The sequence below is a fragment of the Balaenoptera musculus genome, chromosome 6, assembly GCF_009873245.2.
Source record: "Balaenoptera musculus isolate JJ_BM4_2016_0621 chromosome 6, mBalMus1.pri.v3, whole genome shotgun sequence".
NCBI lineage: Eukaryota > Metazoa > Chordata > Mammalia > Artiodactyla > Balaenopteridae > Balaenoptera > Balaenoptera musculus.
Window position 1 is genome coordinate 30021817 of NC_045790.1, and position 21112 is coordinate 30042928.

The 21112-nt window shown below is 41.8% G+C and overlaps 1 protein-coding gene across 2 annotated transcripts in view; it reads left to right on the forward strand.

Annotated features, from left to right (window-relative positions):
* FBP1 (fructose-bisphosphatase 1) overlaps positions 1-11683 on the forward strand; it is a 26579-nt gene extending 14896 nt beyond the window's left edge. Inside the window, exons 4-7 of one of the 2 annotated variants that reach the window (XM_036855070.1) lie at positions 4726-4907; positions 7774-7957; positions 9656-9775; positions 11355-11683. In XM_036855070.1, coding sequence (XP_036710965.1) covers positions 4726-4907; positions 7774-7957; positions 9656-9775; positions 11355-11546 — 678 coding nt within the window. In that variant the 3' untranslated portion in view covers positions 11547-11683. The remainder of the gene's footprint in view (positions 1-4725; positions 4908-7773; positions 7958-9655; positions 9776-11354) is intronic. The other variant, XM_036855072.1, reaches the window with a different exon arrangement.
* The last annotated feature ends 9429 nt before the right edge of the window (positions 11684-21112 follow it).

Here is a 21112-nt window from a genome sequence, read left to right on the forward strand (position 1 = left end):
CCATAACTTAAGAAGTGAGACCGCAATTTGTGCTTTGTTTTTCAAAGTGACTTGTTGTCTCCTATTGCACATAATCTCCTTTCAAACACGGGAAGTAGGACCACCATGGGACAGTTCTCTTTCATCACTGAAATGCATCTTGCGTTTGTCTTGGCCAGGAGGCAGATCAATTTGAGTAACTGAAAGTTCTAATACTCATACCAGAAAGACAAAGGCAGTAATTAATCTGTTTCCCAAGTCATACCATGAAACATCCCATTCTTGTTATAGACATGGAGGCATGTAATTTTACCTGCAAGGTATCAGATCTATACAGTATAGCAAGAGAACTTTGCAGCAAAATTCTTCATGTAGAGGAAGACTTCTGGTAATGACTCAACCAAAGCTAAAGCAGCACTAATGTTTGCCAGCCCCAGTTTCCACCTTAACCCCCCAAATAAAGACTCTTTTTAAGGAAAAAAAACCCTAGAAAACTGACACTGGCTATCACCTAAAAAAAAATCAAAACAGCCTGCAACAGCAACTCGAATTACAAATGCTAGAACAACTCAACAATGAGTCTCCACACTCTTCTCAATAAACCTGAAGTGACTCTTTTAAAAGACCGAAAGAGGTGATGAGTGTCACATTCCCTTTAAGTCACTTCAGTTTTCAAAAGCCTTATTGATTGTTTGAGGATTTATGGGGCATAAATATTGACCGTTTGATGCTTTAAAGGAGACCTTTCCTGCTTTCTGTAGAGCTGGATCTGGGCTGGAATTCAGCTCTCTGGTGCACCCGCTCAGTGGCATAACATTAGTTGGTAACTGGAACTCGGAAACAGTGATCTGGTCTTGCCCACATGGTGCCTGGAAATAGGCTCCAAAGGGATCTCTTAGGGCCTGTGGTCCAGTGTTTCTACAAAGTTCCTGCCACAGCACCTCCGGAAGGGTCACCCTGTCTCTGGCTGGAGACATTCAGAAAAAGTAGAATTCTAGAGTGTTTGTCCAAATATTGGGTAAAAATCTGTCTCCCTGTTGCTCATATGGCCTTTTGGAGCATCAGAAAATAAGACTCTTTTACATGCTTGGAAATGGCTTTTTTGCCCTCCCCTCCCCTTCTTTTAAATCTTCTTTAAGTTGAATATCTTTCATGTGAGATGGTTTTTCGACCTCTCTAGTGTGGTCACCCTCTATTGGATACATTCTAATTTTCAACACCCTTTAAAAATATCCAGTCCCCACGACTAAAAGCAGAGTTTCAAAAGTGCTCTAGCAGCTTCAGAATCCAGTTCACTTCCCTTAACTGGGCACAGGGAGATAGATGTAATAGCCATATGGAATGTGGCTTCCTGACATTGATGCTTACTAGCTCTGTGGGACCTTGGGCGAGGTAACCTCTTGTTTCCTTATCCATAAAGGGGAGATACTGAAAATTAAGCATAACAGCAATGAAAATAGTGCCTGGCACATAAAAAGTGCTCTATAAATGGTAGCTATTAATATTACTTGTCTTGTTTTGTGTATTAAGATTCAACAGAGAGTATCACAACTCAAACTAGCTTGAGGAAGGAAAGGAGGGAGGGAGGGAGGAAAGAAAGGAGGGAGGAAAGGAAAGGAAAATTATCGGTTCGTGTAACTAGAAAGTCCAGTGGGTAGTACAGCTGCATTCAAGGACTCAGACGACATAAACAGGACACACTTCCTCTCCATCTCTATTGCTCCCTCCTCTCTGGTGGCAAAATGGCTCCCAGTAGGTCTGGGCCCACATCCAATCCTTTCAGCAACTCAAACAGAAGATGCAAACCTCTTTTCCAACAATTCCAACAAGAATATCATCTCATTGGCCCTGATTGTCTTGGCTTCGGTCATGTGTCCATCTCTCAACCAACCACTATGGCCTGAGGCATGCAGTGATCTGATTGGCCAGACCAGGGTCATGTGCCCACTCCTGGAGCTGAGGGCCAGGAGGGTAGTATTTTGAGGAAGGTTAAGGTGCAATTAGCAGCAGAAGGGTGATGGGTGCTGGCCAGGCAAAATCAGTGGATGTTCACTGCAGATTATAAACGCCTTGAGAGCAGGGACCTTCTCTTATATATTTTTTTGTCTGCTAGGCAGCCTGGTACAGTAGTAGGTGAACAATATTGGCTGAGTTACTGAAGACTCTGACATATGCCCTATGAGACCTTCTAGGCAGGGTCTGGCTGCCGCTCTGAGGGAAGATCATCTGATGATATGACAGCCCCACCCCACTTCTGCCTGACTTTCTCCTCCACCACCTCAAGTCTCCAGAATCCATGGTGTCTTTCGTACTCTATATGGAGTGGTGTGGATTAAAACAGAGCAACACCTACAGCAGGTGGTGGCCTGGGATAAGTAAAGGTAGGGTCCAGAGGCTTTTTAATTTTGTCAAGTGCTTTATGCACATTGGTCCATGAGCATCCACATGAGACTGTAATGGATTCCCTTGGAACAAAGGCATTCATTGCTGAGGGTTTGGAGGAGGGAATTCATGCATTAGAAAGGGGGTCAGGGTAGAAAAGTATTCCTCCAAATTAATGACTAGATGGAATTATTTTGTCTTTCTTTTTAGTATATGGATCATAGATAATGTTACCATTTCTTATTCCATGCAAGGAAGTTGAAGGCTGAGATTATTTGGTGACAGTGTTTCAGGGAAAGGCTGTTCATCCTTGTGCCACAGACAGACATGGGTAGTTCTGGATGAGGTGAATCTCTGGGGGACTTTTCTTGGTGGAGAATTGACTACTCCAAGCCTAGGGGCTTCCAGTCAACTTTATTTATTTACATATTGTCTTTGTCTTATTTTGTGCTGCACTTTCTGGGTTAAGTAGTTACGACAGAGGAGGCAGTTAGAGCCTGACTGTTTTCCTCCCACTGTGTCACTGGCTTTGAAGGAAGCTGGTTCCTTTTTCAAGGCTGTACACTGGCAAAATTTGGAGTTTGAACAAACAACTCAAATTTTTGATACTGTGTTTAGTCTGTGTTTAGCTGCACTGCACTACCCTGTGAATACAAACCAAACTAAATTAAATAACTTGACCCAACCCAACCAGCCAAGCAAGCAACCAACCACCTAGAGGAAAACTATTAAACACAAAGATTGGAGACAAGGGGAAAAAAAGAGAGAAATGGCTTTTGTGACGTTTCCTTTTACATGAGTAGTTCTTAAGCTTCAGTGGAAGAGTCAGCTACGGTGCATGGTAAAATACAGATTCCTGGGGCCCACCTTAGAAAGTCTGACTTAGTAAGTCAAGGCTGCAGCCCCAGAATTGCATTTTAAATAAGCATCTCAAGTGATTCTGATGTACATGGTCTCTGGACCACACTTTCAAAAGTTATAGGAAGAAATTACCAGGAATGTATTTCTTTTTTTTAACATTTATTTATTTATTTATTTAGGCTGCACTGGGTCTTAGTTGTGACATGTGAGATCTTTAGCTGCGGCATGCGGACTATTAATTGCAGCATGCGGACTTAGTTGCAGCATGCGAACTCTTAGTTGCGGCATGCGAACTCTTAGTTGTGGCATGCGAACTCCTAGTTGCAGCATGTAAACTCTTAGTTGCGGCATGCATGAGGGATGTAGTTCCCTGACCAGGGGTCTAACCCAGACCTCCTGCACTGGGAGCATGGAGTCTTACCCACTGGACCACCAGGGAAGTCCCATACCAGGAATGTTTTTGCTGAGATGACCTCCATCTCTGGTATCATGATACAGATAGATGCCCTTACTTATTCTCAGCCCCTGGCATCTGTGGTTGGGGAAGGAATAAATGAAATTGGCAGAAACTGCCCATTTTCATTTCTGTTTAAATTCAAGTAGAGAATATTCAAGCTGAAAGATTTGTTTGAGGCTGTTTTGAGAACCATAGAAGCCAATTGTCAAGTGTTAAGAAGATAATTAGCAGTTAGTAATCATTGATTAGGAGCCATGCCTTTAAGGTTTTCCTTTTCTTAGTATTAGGGAACAAACTGAGTCACACGACCCAGTGGGCTGTGTTTTTAATAAAAAACAAAGAAAAGATTAGAGTACATGTCATGTTCTAAATGTAAGTATTGTTTTATTAAATTTTTGTAGTTGTGTGTGCGGGTGCATGTGTGTTGGTACTGGTTTGTGATGCAAAATGTACTTTTTTACTGTGGGTCATGGTCAAAAAAAGGGAAAGCATTTGCCCTACACTGTAACAACTCCGGAGAGAGATTCTCAGTTGCCGCATTTCTGAGAATTTCTTTGATGTGTGAGTATGGACCACACTGCTCACTGGAGTATGTGCTGCAACTGCCAGGAGCTCATGAAATTGATTTCCTTACCAGACTTGAAGCCCTGCAGCCCAGTTTTAATTTGTTTAAATAAAGATAGAGTAGGCAGGGGAAAGACATTGATGACTGTAATAAGATTAAATTAGTAGGAGCTGGCAAGGAGGCATGCTCTTTTCTTGAGAGTGATAATGGAGGGATGAGGGAATATCAAATTAGCAAAATTGGAGGAGGACCCTGATTGGAAAGAAGGATCCAGATGCAGGAAATTTGGGGTTTGGTGGGAAGGCCGCTGTGGTAATATAATCAGGATATTACTGATGTGAGGAGGAAGGCCCCTCTGGGAAGATGCCCTATTTCATTACGAGAGCACCTTGATAATGCATCTTGCTAATGGATGAACTGCAAAAAAGAACCACAACACAGAACACAACAAAAACGGGTTTTGTTTTCTTTCTTGTCCTAGATTTCAGCTGGTGACCCTTCTGAGAAGGATGCCCTGCAGCCCGGCCGGAACCTGGTGGCTGCCGGCTACGCACTCTATGGCAGTGCCACCATGTTGGTCCTGGCCATGGCGAACGGAGTCAACTGCTTCATGCTGGACCCGGTGAGAGACCCCAGGGGAAGCTGGGTGCTTCGCTGGTGGCTGTGAGTGAGTGTTTATTGTGTGTGTGTGCGGGGGAGAGGCAGTACCTAGAGGTGGAAGATGAGGCCCATGAAGGGGCAGAGGTGATGGGTTGGGGAAGGGGGGGAAGGGAGATGGAGGGACCATCATGAGAAGATTATCGAGGTGAGAAATGGTGTCTGTCCAGAGCATAAGGAGTCTTTCTTCCACGATGAATTCTTTAGAGTGGACATTACTCAGCTGACTCAGATGCCCACGGGGCTGAGCAGGCCACACAGATGAGTGGAGTGTGCTGGGAAAGGATGGTCAGGGTGGTGGCAGGGCAGTGGCGGGGCATTGGGGAACTGGGGAGGTCTGGCAGTTGTTACTCCTTGGGAATAGCGGCTCAGTCTTGCCAAGGCTTCCAGTGTTTCAGGAAACACTGGATGTTTAGAAAATGTAATGTCTCTGGATGTGTAAAACACTGTGCTAGCCAACTAAAACACGTTTGTGGACCAGATGGGGCCCATAGATGGTCTGTTTGCCACCCACGCTATCCATTACTAGCTTATTTTCCTGAGGTGAATGGGTGTCCCGGCTGAAGCAGTGGACCACCTCATTTCTTCAAAATTAGCTCCGAAATTCATTTGATGTGCACGTGCACGCAAACCTTCAGAGAACCCTTGTGGTTTTGAAAGGCTTTGACGAACTCAGGGAAGTGAAAATAAAGAAGGAAATGAAGATAATTCCTTAGTCTGTCCAACTTATAGAGAAAAACTCCCTTGGGAGTTCCCTGGTGGTCCAGTGGTTAGGACTCAGCGCTTTCACTGCTGGGGCCCAGGTTCAGTCCCTGACAAGACTTAAGATCCCACAAGCCACATGGTTCGGCCAGAAAACAGAAAACAAAACAAATTCCTCATGGAGAGGAGCCCAAGGTGCCATGAAAAATATTCATTAACAATTTTTAATTTGTGGATAATTTCTTCCACATGTGTTATTAATTGGAGTTCTTCATTTATTCTGTTAGATGACAGTTTCGACAGAGCAGATAAATTGAGCAAAGAAGTCTCTTTACATGTTTGGCATAACTAAACCCACCATTGAAATGGACTCCGTAGAATCCCCTCCCGTAGGTCGGCACATTCATTATGCATTTGGTCCAGTGTCCCGAGGGAAAAAGAATTGAGGTTATAAATACCTTTCAGTTTTAGAAATGTCCTCAGATGACATTAATGAGACTATCTATCTGGTGCTTTTTGCTGACAAACCGAACACCAGGTACAATCAGCTGCTAGAATCCTGTGAGGGGCGGGTTGCTGGTGGTGGGGCCTCGAGGTCTGTGGGTGGCAGGTGGGATAAAATCAGAATGTAGGCTGCCTTTGTCCCCCGCACGCTTGCACAACTGAACTTTGCCTCCTTGGAAGCACCCGTGCTTAATAAGTCAACAAGGGTAGGGAAACAGCACAAGTTTAAGCCTCCAAAGGAGGTGATTTCAGGGTAAAATAGTGGCAGAACCCAAGCGAAGTTCACTCTGAGCCCAGGGTACAGTTTCTGAAATCACTGATGTTTTGGATTTATCCTCTCAGCAGGCATTTACCGCTTCCCCAGACATTCTTGTGGTAACTTCTGTGTTACCTTTCAGTTGATGGATGTGTAGAAAACATGAAATCTCTTCTTATGTCCAGATTGCAGACCTTGTGTCCGGGAGTAAGTTTCTGTGTGTTTGATGGTCTTTTGCCCTCCTCACGCTTAATGACCACTCAGTGTTTGGAGGCTGCGCTACCCCCTGCTGGCTGACCTCCCAGATCTGATGAATGCCTGGGGGGTGGGGGTCAACTTAGTGCTTTCTTTTCATTTTGGCTGACAGTTTCCGCTAAGAAGACCACAACAGCTTTATTTGCATTTCTAGCAGGCTTTAAGGTTTGAAAAGCTTTTCAGTCTCTTTCTCTCCTACAAGAGACTAACCTCCTTCACAGCTAGGATGCTCTGGCCACGTACCAGGGCGGGGCGCCTGCAAAGCATGGTTTCATGAGCACCTGTTCTGTGATGGCTTCATTTTCCAGACTTTTACCAAAAAACCATAAAAGAACAAAAGAAAAGAATCACTCGCGATGATACCTTTCAGTGACCACTTTAAATTCTAGTCTCTTTTCTCCCCCTGCCCCCCTGTCTCCCTCCCCCACTTCCTCTCTACTTCCAACGTGTTCCATATTGGCAGGAACCAAGCTTTGCTACGGGAATAAGTGGCTGGGGAGAGATGTGTCCAAGGTGGGACCTCCCTTCTTAACTCTGTCTCCATGGAGCAACCTCCCTCCCCAGATGGGCGGAGCCTCAATTACTCTCTTATCAGGGATTCATAGGAGCCCCAAACAGTCCTCAGTCCAGAGCTATAGGAGTTATGTGACACCTTCCTCCAAAGTACGAATCTCCTTTGAAGAACCTAAGCCTTAAAGGCATCAGCTTAGCACTGGGACTTTGTGGGAGGCTGAGTTCTCAGAAGCCCTCTGTAGATCAGTGAGCAAAGGCACCGGAAGCTATATATGCTGTGAATCGAAACTCACGGTGCTCAGGTAAAATGACTTCAAGATAGAAACGAAGAAATGGAAAGCTAAGAGCAGCCACGAACACGTTGGTGTAACTCAGCTGCCCATCTCTCCTGATATCCTACCTCCTGTCTGCACCAAATTTTTTTTTTTTTCAAAGGCGTGGGTGTCCCAGGCCAAGGAGAAACTCCCTTGCCGGTAATCATTTCACAATGTTACGAATATTGAATCATTATGTTGTACACCTGAGACTAACATAATGCTATGTCAATTATACCTCAGTTGAGAAAACAAAAAAAATAAAAACCAAGCTCTTTGTGCTGAAGGACACAGGTGACCTCAGGCCTCACGCCACCCCCTCCCACAGGCCTGAAGGAGATGTCACGGCTCCACCTTTCCTTCCTGTTTCACAGGCCATTGGAGAGTTCATTTTGGTGGACAGAGATGTGAAGATCAAAAAGAAAGGGAGCATCTACAGCCTCAACGAGGGCTACACCAAGGACTTCCACCCTGCTGTCGCAGAGTATGTCCAGAGGAAGAAGCTCCCCCCAGTAAGTGAGGGCTGCGGGGTCGGGGTTGGGGGAGGGCCCCTGAGTTATGTGTTGATTCATGATCTACCCTGGAGAGAAAGGCGGCAGGACAGAAGCGGGTGGATTCCACTGTGCTGGGGGCTGGAACCTCTGCCCTGAGACGGCAACCCCTCTGCCACTTTCTCTTGGCAGAAGAAAATCAGGACTGTAAAGTCCGCCAGATGAATGAAGTCAGGGCAATAAAACATGCTTCACTGCTGGGGTCCCTGATCCCAGCTGGTATGAAACGTGGTTCTTGCACCCCAGGCCCCAGCCCTGTAGCACCTGAAGGATTTCTATCAGTCATCTCTAGACTGAGAGCATCCATCATGGCATCTCTCTAAAGAGGTTACAAATCACTGAACACGAAGAGAAGAAATGGCTGTTTGTAGAGATGGTTCTATGTAGGAATATCCAATCTTGTCCTACTCTTGTTACTGAAAGCTCGGCCTCTCTGTACACACCGGTGCCGAATCAGATCTTGGAGACAGAGTTTTGGGTGAAGTAGAAAAGGATAGCTTTATTGCTTTGCCAGGCAAAGGGGGACACAGTGGGCTCCTGCCCTCGAAAACTGTGTGTCCCAGGGACTTCCCTGGTGGTTCAGCGGGTAAGACTCTGAGCTTCCAATGCAGGGGGCCCGGGTTCAATCCCTGGTCGGGGAACTAGATCCCGCATGTCAAAACTAAGACCTGGCGCAGCTAGAATAAATAAATACATAAGTAAATATTTTTTAAAAAGTTTTATAAAAAAAAGAAAGACAAAGAAAGAAAGAAAACTATATGTCCCACCCTGGGAGGATTTGATGAGGGTTATATAACAGTGGTTCGAGGCTGGGGTCTCTGACAAGATTAGAGTGTGAGCAGGGCCTGCCCGCCTTAGTCTCGTCTCAGGTGGTTTCCTAATCTTGATGAGCTTCTCTGGTCCCTTTAATCTTGCCTCAGGTGGTTTCTTGGCCGTTCCTCCCTTGATTATCAACTGTTTAAATCTGCCCTTTGGAACTCAGGGAAGGTCATGGAGGCTGGAGTCTTGCCTACAAGAAATGGGGGATAAAAGGGCTTCCATGCCTGGGTGCCCCACCGGGCCTCACTCAGTTTCACTCTTGCTTAATGCCATTGAAGGCTGCTATGTTCTGAGGAAGGAGCCCAGATGTTGTTAGTTTGGCATTCAGGGCCCTCCAAGCTGGCCCCAGGCTCTCTCTCCAGCCTTGTTATCTCTCCTTCCACCTTTCCCTAGAGATCCCTTCCTGCCCCCAGCTGCACCAGGCTCCTCCCAGGGCCCGAGGCAGACTGCATGTGCTTCTCTAGTTGCCCCACCTTTGGCTGGGCAGTTCCTGCTCCTGCAGAGATGAAAACCCCACCCTTGCCCCCTCTCCTTAGCTCTGCAAAATCTTTCTTCTCCTTCAGGGTCCTGCTAAATGCCTGCCCCACCCCAGAGCCAGAATCCACCACACCCTCCTCAGGGCCTCCTCAGGTAATTTGAGTTATTGTAAGATGTAAGAGGCTGTCTCCATTATTCCATTTTCTGCTGCTTGGGGACAGAATTTTCATCCTATTTCCTAGCACAGCCCCAAACACACACCTTGATGGCGCTCTGTTTGATTGTTTAATCAAATAAGCATAGAGGACATGAAGAGAGCTCTCTCTTCTGTAACCCTAACTATTGCTGGTCTTAACCTTGTAGGACAACTCAGCCCCCTACGGTGCCAGGTACGTGGGCTCCATGGTGGCTGACGTGCACCGCACCCTGGTCTATGGAGGGATCTTCCTGTACCCAGCGAACCAGAAAAGCCCCAACGGAAAGGTAAATAAATCCCCTGAGGAGTGGTTGAGAAGCAGTGGATTTCATTTGCAGCCTGGGGGATTTGACTGAGGAAGCAAGAAAGGTCATGGTAGCTGTCATGCTCTGCAGTCGGGTGCCAAGGATGTCTGTGGCATATTCTTTTCTAGATTAAAGGCTGTCCTGGTTAAAGCCAGGCGATATCAGCTAAAACTGATCTCTTGAGAGCCCTTCCATTGCTAAAGATAAGTAATGATGTTATGGTCAGAGGGTACTAAAAGTGCTTCCTGCTTCCAGTGGATACACATGGTTTGGCTTGGGCAAAATGAATGCCATTCATAAAATGAAATGAAACAGTCCAGCCTCACTACCAAGGCAGCAAATCACATATGCATCCCAAACAGAGGTTTCCTTTGATTGCTTTCAAAAGGCATAAAATTGTAATGACTAGTGAGCTGACATTTGCTGCTTAGAAAATGCTACCTTTCTAGGGAAGGAAAGCATCTCTGGGGACACCTAGAGCTTTCAGGTAAGCTATAACTGGTGCATTGGTCTCATGCCCACAACCTTCTTACAAGCCATAGGGTGGGCTGTGCTTGCTCATGCTGGTGAAGGGACACCCACTTTTCTTCGACACAGAGGGACGGTGTGTTTCCTTCTCAAGTATTGTCCCTTTGTTTTTCCCAAAGGACAGATAGGTTTTTCTTATTTTATTTTGAATGTGAGAGAAGGAATAGGAATAATCCCCATAAGATAGTTAGAAACGGATGTATTTCAGATATGCTCAGATCTCTGTTTATGGCATGTGGCGTCCAGTTCACTGAAAACATTAAAACACCCACTCTTACCATAGCCACCTACCTCGGGCATCCCAACCTATGTGATTAGCCTGCTTTATAGCGCTTTTCTCTAATGCCTCAAAAAATTGTTCCTTAACACAAATATTGAGGTTCCTCCTTTTTCTTTTTTTTCAGTTTTGCAAATCTGACCCTGACACCTGTATGGAAATAGAGTCAGGAAACACCTGCAAAAAGCTGTCTACTTAGTAGGCAGACTGCATGAAAATGCATACAATAAAAAAGTTAATATTTAAAAGTAAATGCCAAGATGTATAACGTACTAAATCCCAACCCTCAAGCCTTAGGAGAATTGTAAAAGGAATGTGTACAGAGTTGCAAACAATATTATACTGTTTGGAGGAGCCAGTCTGCTTTCCAGATGTCTGCAGCCAGACACTACCATGGACTTTTAAATGCTTATAGAATAGGCAAAGCTCCATCCAAAACACACACAGAATCACTCATTAGTTCCAGTTTCCGTGCTATAAAGAGAAGGGAAACATCGGTTCTGCCAAAATGTCATTCGGTCCTGAGCCCAGGTGGTCTGCCTCACATTTGCATCAGGCAATCTATTGCTGGCTCTTGATGGATGGCTTAATTTAACCAAATGGTTAAATTAACCATTCGGTCTTAGACGCAACCTTGTGATGGAAAGTAAGGGAAAGTATCAGTTAATTTGATCAGCTCTGCACTATTTTGCTATGAAACGGATTTCTTTTCTGTGTAATCTGTTCTGGTCTGAGAATGCTGCTCTTGTTTTCCAGTTGAGACTATTGTATGAATGTAACCCCATGGCCTATGTCATCGAGAAGGCAGGAGGATTGGCTACCACTGGGAAGGAAGCTGTATTGGACATTGTTCCCACTGACATCCACCAGAGGGCGCCAATCATCTTGGGGTCTCCTGAAGACGTGACTGAGTTCCTGGAGCTGTATAAGAAGCACGCTGCCAAATGAAGCGCTGGCCTTGCCCACACCAAATAGAATTGCCTTTTATCTGGACCTTTGATCTCACAGGGTGCTTCCCCATTCTGACTGTGCATCAGATATTCCTAGACATAGAAATAAAAAGTATGGATATTTTCACCATCAAATGCTGTGTAATGCCTTATGCTGCCTAACCAAAACACTATCTCAGTAATGCCACAGATGGTCACGATATATTTTGAGTGGATAGAGGAGAAATAAACATATTCTTCCTTTTTCTAAAAAAAAAAAAGTCTTCATTGCTTTGTGCCAAATAACAGTAATAATAATAACAGCTAATGCATATAACATTAGATAACTCATTTAATCTTCATAACAACCTTATGAATTGGGCACTGTGAATAACCCATTTTGCAGTTGATGAAATGGAGGACCGAGAGGTGAGGTAATCCGCCCAAGGTCACCAGCCCATGAGCGACAGAGCTGGGATACGAACCCAGGCAGTCTGGCCACTAAACTCGGAGTTAATGAATTGCTTCTCCTGTGTGTTGTCTGTTCAGGTCTGGGTGTGCAGAATCAACATGAGCAATGCTGTTAAGCCGTCCTGGGAACTGGAGAAGTGATACGTTATCGGTGGTACCCATCTAGGACCTCTTGGCCTCCTGTACATGGGTGTAAGCATCTGAGGCACAAATGAAGGTTTATGTTATTACTCAGTGATAAGTTTTTTATAAAAACAAAACACTTCATTGAATTAACATAATATAATAATTCCTAAGGTTTAATTACCATAAAGAAAAGGATTCATCATAAGAACAAGATTTAAGGAAATACAATTTGTTGCAAACAAGCACGTTTCTATTAGGCTCTGTAAAAACAGTTCCTCCCTTAGCTGACCCTGGTTCTTTCTGCACTGGAATTCCAAGATTATAGCAAGTTATATCAGATGTTAAGAAACATCTGGACTTTCTTAAGCTCTACATATATTAGGATTTTGCCAATGGAATGTAGGTGGAAATGATGTATACTAATTCTAGTTTGAAAACCCAGTGAATAATCCTTCGTCCACTCTTTTCCATGCATTAAATGTCATGCGTTTCAATGACAGCATTACAACAGGACAAAAGCCTGGGTGCCTGAGCCACCACTCTGTCTACATCAGGTTGTGATGTGAAATAGAAATGAACCTTTGATGTGCTAAGCTACTAGGATTTCAGGCTTATTAGTTACTGCAACATAACCTAGGCCATCCTAAGACTGAGCTTGGATAAGCTTTTTTTTTTTTTTTTAACTTCTCTGAACCTCAGTTTCTTCATTAAAAAAATGTTAATTGTAGTACTTATTGTTGTAGTCAAGGCCATATTCACTGTAAGTAACCTTCTTAGGCCAACTAAATCAGAAAGGGAATTTGTTGGAAAGATTCAAGGGGATCTCATGAAGTCCAGTACCCACTGCAGAGGACAGCTTACAAAGGACACATCCTTCTTAGTTCCAGCATTATCATCCAATTCACTAGTGTCTCTGTGTCTCAAGCTAAGTTCCCAGGACAGAAAATCTGATTGGCTCACCTTATATCAAATGTCTACCTCTGATCCAGTCAGCTGCAGCCAGAGACAGGGTCACACAAGCAAATGTGTCTTGAATCTTCCTCTTATGAGCAGGGTGCACTTTTCTCCAAGATGGGGAATCATGGGCTGAGCAGATACCTCAAAGATATCTGCCATGCTACACACAGGGATGTTGAGGTTACATGAAAAGGCATATGCCGGGCTGATTCTGCATTGTGAGGAGCTTGGAAGTCACCACTCCAGCCTAACTGCAAGTGAAAAGCTGAAAAGGCTGAAAAGTCAAAAACTCTTCTTGGGTCCATAAGAGAAGGAAGGACACAGGGCAAATCATTGCCCCCAAGGTTGGCGAGACAGGTGAAAACAGGCAGTCACATCTCACCAGAGCAAAGACTCATGAAGGGAAATTGCTGCAGGGGCCAGTGCTGGGGTCTAAAGCCTGAAATGTAATTAACAAATTGCTGGAAGCTCAGCGTGGACAGTTCTGAGAGTTAAAAACTCCAGGGTGACCTACAGGGGGCCCCCCCGTATTGTGAGTTTTACCTCTAGGAGCTTGACCAGGATCCCACAGTGAATGCTGGAGAAGATACTGGGCTTCTGGCTGGGGATGGGAAAAGGAAACATTTTGAAACACACCAGAGTTCGCTGTTCTTAACAAGGCCTGCCCTCAGGGGACATTAGTTAACTAGAGCAACCCAATCAAGGATTATCAGTCTTAACTGACCTGGGGTAGGGAAATACCCAACTCTAGCCCATTCTAGCCATCCCATGCCACTTAAAGGGGGAGAAAAAAAACGGAGAAACACTTGTGAAGTTCACAATCTGGAAGCACAGGCTCACTAAACGCTGAGACCTAATCACAGGACTAGGTCCCTCCCCTCACATCTCACCACCTCCTTACTAAAGGCCTATTTACAGCAGTTCCTTTTATCCAGTACACTATGTCCAGCTATCAAGAAAGAATTACAAGGCAAACCAAAGGGCAAAAAACCATAGTTTGAAGAGACAGAGCAAGCTTCAGAGTAAGACATGGCGGGGATGTTGGAATTACCAGCCTGGGAATTTAAAACAATTATGATGGGACCTCCCTGATGGTGCAGTGGTTAAGAATCTGCCTGCCAATGCAGGGGACATGGGTTCGATCCCTGGTCCAGGAAGATCCCACATGCTGCGGAGCAACTAAGCCTGTGCGCCACAACTACTGAGCCGGTGTGCCACAACTACTGAAGCCTGTGCACTCTAGGGCCTGCATGCCACAACTACTGAGCCCGTGGGCTGCAACCACTGAAGCCCACGCGCCTAGAGCCCGTGCTCTGCAGCAAGAGAATCCTCTCAATGAGAAGCCCATGCACCACAACGAAGAGTAGCCCCCACTCACTGCAGCTAAAGAAAGCCCGTGTGCAGCAACAAAGACCCAACACAGCCAAAAATAAATAAAATTCAAAAAAAAAATAAGACTATGATAAATTTGCTAGGGACTCTAATGGACAGACAGCATGCAAGAACAGATGGGCAATGTAAGCAGAGAGAAGGAAATCCTAAGAACCAAAAAGAAATACTAGAGATTAAAAAAAACATTGTCACAGAAATGAAGAATGGCTTTGATTGGAATTTGATGGTCATGGCTGAGGAAGGAATCTCCGAGCCTTAGGATATATCAATAATCTTTGAAAACTGAAAAGCAAAGAAAAACATAGACTGGAAAAAAAAAACTAACAAACAAACCAGGATATCCAAGGACTGTGGGACAACTACAAAAGATGTAACATGCATTTTGGGAACATCAGGAGAAGAAGAAGAAAGAGAGAAAGGAACAGAAGAAATATTTGAAATAATAATGACTGAGAATTTCCTCCAAGTTAATGTGAGACACCAAACCACAGATCCAGGAAATTCACAGAGTAACACACAGGATAAATGCCAAAAAACCACACCTAAGCCTAACATCATCAAACTACAGAAAATCAAAGATAAAGAAAAAATCCTGAAAGAAGCCAGAAGAGGAAATAAACATCTTACCTACAGAGGAACAAAGAATTACATCTGACTTCTCCTCAGAAACCATGCAAACAAGAAGACTTGGAGTGAAATATTTAAAGTGTTTAGAGGAAAATACCCATCAACCTTTGAATTCTGTACCCTGTAAAATTATCCATCAAAAGTGGAGAAGGACTTCACTGGTGGTCCACTGGTTAAGACTTTGCCTTCCAATGCAGGGGGTGTGGGTTTGATCCCTGGTCAGGGAGCTATAATCCTACATGCCCCATAGCCAAAACACCAAAATGTAAAACAAAAGCAATATTGTAACAAATTCAATAAAGACTTCAAAAAAAAAAGTGAAGGAGAAACAAAAACTTTCTCAGACTAACAAAAATTGAGGGCATTTGTTGCTAGTAGGTCTTCCTTGCAAGAAATGTTAAATGATGTTCTTTAGAGAGAAGGAAAATGATATAGGTCAGAAGCTTGGATCTACATAAAGAAAGGAAGAGCATTGAAGAAGGAAAAAAAGAAGATAAAATAAAAACTTTTATTTTTTATTCTTAATTGATCTAACAGAAAACAGTTTTTTCAAAATACTGATAGAAAGAATGTATTCAATTACGACTTATTCTTTTTTTTTTTTTAATTTTTATTTATTTATTTATTTATTTTTGGCTGTGTTGGGTCTTCGTTTCTGTGCGAGGGCTTTCTCCAGTTGCGGCAAGCGGGGGCCACTCTTCATCGCGGTGCGCGGGCCTCTCACTATCGCGGCCTCTCTCGTTGTGGAGCACAGGCTCCAGACGTGCAGGCTCAGTAATTGTGGCTCACGGGCCCAGCTGCTCTGCGGCATGTGGGATCTTCCCAGACCAGGGCTCGAACCCGTGTCCCCTGCATTGGCAGGCAGATTCTCAACCACTGCACCACCAGGGAAGCCCCACGACTTATTCTTAATTGATCTAACAGACAACAGTTTGTTCAAAATAGCAACAATGCATTCAATTATATCTGCTTATGTATATATCATATATATGCACTTATGTATGCTTACATATAAGTGAAATGAATGACAGCAATTATACAGGGACAGGAGGATGGAATTAGAATTATTTTGTTATTATAAGGTACTCACAACTACCCATGAAGAGGTATATGTTATTTGAAAGTGAAATTGGATTAGTTGTAAATGTATATTGCAAACTCTAGGGAAAGCACTATAAAAAGTAGAAGGAAGTATAATTGATATGCTAAGAAAGGAAAGAAAAGGAAATCATATAAAATGACTAGTAAAAATCACAAAAGGCAGAAAAAGAAAGGAAGACAACAATAGGAACAAAGAATAAGGGCAAAAAATAGAAAATAGTAACAAATATGGTTACTATTTTCCCTTAATCCACTGTATCAATAATCACTTTGAATGTCAATGATCTAAATACACCAATTAAAAGAGTGGATTGAAAACATGACCTAACTATATGTTGTCTACAAGAAACCCACTTTAAATATAAAGACACATATAGATTAAAAGTAAATGGATGGAGAAAAATATATCATGCTAACACTAATGAAAAGAGAGCAGGAGTAGCTATATTAATGTCAGACAGAACATACTTCAAAGTAAGGAAAGTTATTAGGGATAAAGAGGGGTATTACATAATAATAAAGGAGTCAATTCTCCAACAAGACTTAATAATGTATGTGCCTAACAACAGAGCATCAAACTACATGAGGCAAAATGGATAAAACTGTAAGGAGGAAGATGAATCCACTATCATAGCTGGGGATTTCAACGCTCAGAAATGGAAAGGCCCAGCAGGCGAAAATCAATAAGTACATAGTTGAACTTAACACCATTTATCAACAAGATATAATTGACATCTACAGACTACTTCATCCAACAACAGCAGAATACTCATTTTCCTCAAGCTTTCATGGAACATTCACCAATATAGACCACATTCTGGGCCATAAAACACACCTTAACATATTTAAAAGAATAGAAATCACACAATGTCTGCTTTTAGACCACAATGGAAATAAACTAGAAACCAACAACAGAAAGATAAGTGGAAAATCCCAAAATACATGCAGATTCAATAACATACTTCTAAATAACATATGGATGAAAGAAAAACATCTCAAGAGAAATTTCAAAATATTTTAAACTAAATGAAAATAAAAATACAACTTATCAAAATTTGTGGAATACAGTGAAAAGCAGTGCTTAGAGGGAAATTTATAGCATTAAATGCATATATTAGAGAATAAGAAAGATCTAAAATCAATCTAAGTTTCCACCATAGGAATCTAGGAAAAGAAGAACAAATTAAACCCAAAGTAAGCAGAAGAAAGGAAATAATAAGAATTAGAGCAGAAATCAATGAAAGTAAAAATTAGAAATCAATAAAGAAAATCAACAAAACCAAAACCTGGTTCTTTGAAAAGATCAAAAGATCTTATCAATTGATAAGCCTCTAGCCAGGCTAACTAAGAAAAAAGAGAGAAGACATAAATTACTAGTATCAGAAATAAAAGATGGGACATTACTACAGATCCTTTGGAAATTAAAACGATGATGAAGGGGACTTCCCTGGTGGCCCAGTGGTTAAGAATCTGCTTTCCAATGCAGGGGACACGAGTTTGATCCCCGGTCAGGGAACAAAACTCCCACATGCTACAGGGCAATTAAGCCCACATGCCACAACTACTGAGCCCACACGCTCTGGACCCTGCATGCCACAACTAGAGAGAAGCCCGTGCTCTGCAACAAAGAGCCCATGAGCTGCAATGAAAGATCCTGCATGCCACAATGAAGATCTGCATGCCACAACTAAGACCTGATGCAGCTAAATAAATAAATAAATAAATAAATAAATAAATAAAAAGCAAAACATATGTTTAAAAAAATACATGAATAAAAAAAAAAAACGGATGATGAAGGAATACTATGAACAGCTCTATGCCCACAAATTTGATAACCCAGATAAAATGGATCAAATAACTTGAAAGACACAATCTGCCAAAACTCACACAAGAAGTAGATGATATGAATAAGCCTATATTAAAGAAATTGGATCAATAATTAATACCCTCCAAAACCAAAAGCACAAAGCTCAGATGGGTTTATTGGTGAATTCTACCAAACATTTAAGGAAGAAATAATATCAATTCTTTACAATCTCTTTCAGAGGATAGAAGCAGAGGAAATGCTTCCTAACACATTCAATGAGGCCAACATTCCCCTAATACCAAAACCAGGCAAAGACATTACAAGCAAAGAAAACTACAAACCAATATCTCCCATGAACATAGATGCAAAAATCCTTAACAAAATATAAGCAATTTAAATTTAAAAACTTATAAAAATAATTATATACCATGACTAAGTGGGATTTATCCAGGTATGCAAGGCTGGTTCAACATTTGAAAATCAAATAATGTAATCCATCACATAACAGACTAAAAATGAAAAATCACAAAATCATACCAATAGATGCAAAAAAAGCATTTGACAAAATCCATTTAAGATAAAAACTCTCAGTAAACTAGGACTAGAAGAGAATTTTCTCAACTTGATAAAGACTGTCTATAAAAACCCTACAGATAATATCATATTTAATGATGAGAAACTCAAAGCTTTCCCATTAAGATCAGGTACAAGTCAAGGATGTTCCCTCTCACCACTTGTTTTCAATGTCATACTGGAAGTCTTTGCTAATGCAATAAGGCAATAAAAGAAAATAAAAAATATACATATTGGGAAGGAAGATATAAAAGTGCTTTTGTTCACAGATGACATTATTGTCTATGTAGAAAATCCAAAAGAATTGACACACCAAAAAACTCCTGGGACTATTAAACAATTATAGCAAGGTTGCAGGATTCAAGGTTAATATACAAAAGTCAATTGTTTTCCTATATACCAATAATGAATAGGTGGAATCTGAAATTAGAAACATAATACCGTTGACACTGGAACCTAAAAAAATGAAATAGTACAAATCTAACAAACAAAATGTGTATAAGATCTGTATGAGGAAAACCACAAAACTCTGATGAATGAAATCAAAGAAGAACTAAATCAGTGGATAGACTCAATATTGTCAAGATGTCAGTTCTTCCCAACTTGTTCTATACATTCAATGCAATCCCAGTCAGAATCCAAGCAAGTCATTTTATGGATACTGTCAAACTGATTCTAAAATTTATATGGACAGACAAAAGACCCAGATTTGCCAACACAATATTGAAGGAGAAGAAAGAGTTGGAGGACTGTTGCTACCTGACTTCAAGACTTATGATAAAGCTACAGTAATTAAGACAATGTGGTACTGTATTGGCAAAAGAATAGACAGATAGGTCAATGGAACAGAATAGAGAGCCCATAAATAGACCCCCATAAATATAGTCAACTGATCTTTGACAAAGGAGAAAAGGCAATAAAATGGAGTAAAGAGAGTCTCTTGAACAAATAGTGCCAGAACAACTGGACATTCACATGCAAAAAAATGAATCTAGACACAGACCTTACACCCTTCACAAAAATTAACTCAAAGTAGATCATAGGCCTAAATGTAAAATGCAAAACTAAAACTCTTAAAAGATAATATAGGAGAAAACCTAGATGACCTTGGGTATGGTGATGCCTTTTTAGATAGAGTACCAAATAAACAATCCATGAAGGGAGTAATTGATAAGCTGGAATTTATTAAAATTAAAAACTTCTGCTCTGGGAAAGACAGTATCATGAGAATGAGAAGACAAACCACAAACTGAGTAAAAATATTTACAAAAGACACATCTGATAAAGGACTGTTAATCCTTAAAACTGAACAATAAGAAAACAAAAAATGGGCCAAAGACACCTCACCAAAGAAGATACACAGATAACAAATAAGCATATGAAAAGATGCTCCACAGCATATGTCATCAGGAAAATGCAAATTAAAACAACAATGAGACATTCCTACACACCTATTAGAATGACCAAAATCCAGAATACCAAATGCTGGGGAGGATGTGGAGCACCAGGAACTCTCACACATTGCTGGTGGGAATGCAAATTGGTGCAGCCACTTCAGAAGACAGTTGGAGGTTTCTTACAAAGCTAAACATACTCTCGCCATATGATCCAGCAATCACACTCCTTGGTATTTACCCAAAGGAGCTGAAAACTTAACATTAGTACAAAAACCTGCAGACTGTTGTTAATAGTAGCTTTATTCATAATTGCTAAGACTTGCTGGCAACCAGGATGTCCTTCAGTAGAGGAATGAATAAATAAGCTGTGGTACATCCAGACAATGGAATATTATTCATTGCTAACAGAAATGAGCTATCAAGCAATGAAAAGACATGAAGGAATCTTAAATGCATATTACTAAGTGAAAGCAGCCGATCTGAAAAGGCTACCTACTGTATGATTCTAACTATTTTACATTCTGGAGAAAGCAAAACTATGGAGGCAATAAGAATATCAGTGGTCACTAGGGGTGAGGTGGTGGGGAGCGATGAAAGGCAGAGCACAGAGAATTTTTAGGGCAGTGAAACTACTCTGTGTGATATTATGATAGATATAATTATACAATTGTCCAGACCCACAGAATGTACAACACCCATAGTGAACCTTAAGGTAAACTATGGATTTTGGGTGATAACGATGGGTTAATGTAGGTTCATTTTTGTAAAAAAAAAAAAAGAAAAAAGAAATACCATTCTGTTGAGTGATGTTGATAACAAGGAAGGCCGTGCATGTGTGGGTACAGGGGGAAATGAGGAATCTCTGTACCTCCCTGCAATTTTGTTGTAAACCTAAACTACTCTAAAAGATAAAGCCTTATATATATATATGTATTTTTAAAAAGCATAGTATGATGAGAATATAAGTAAATGGTGCAATGGGTACCAAAGAATTAAAATATAGTTCCAACATATGCCAGTCCCACTTTAACTTTATTTTTGCATTTGAAGAATGTATATAGCACTTTCCTACATATTTTTATACATTGAAAACTAGACTTGGTATCTTGGTAAAACTATGTTATAGGAAAGCAG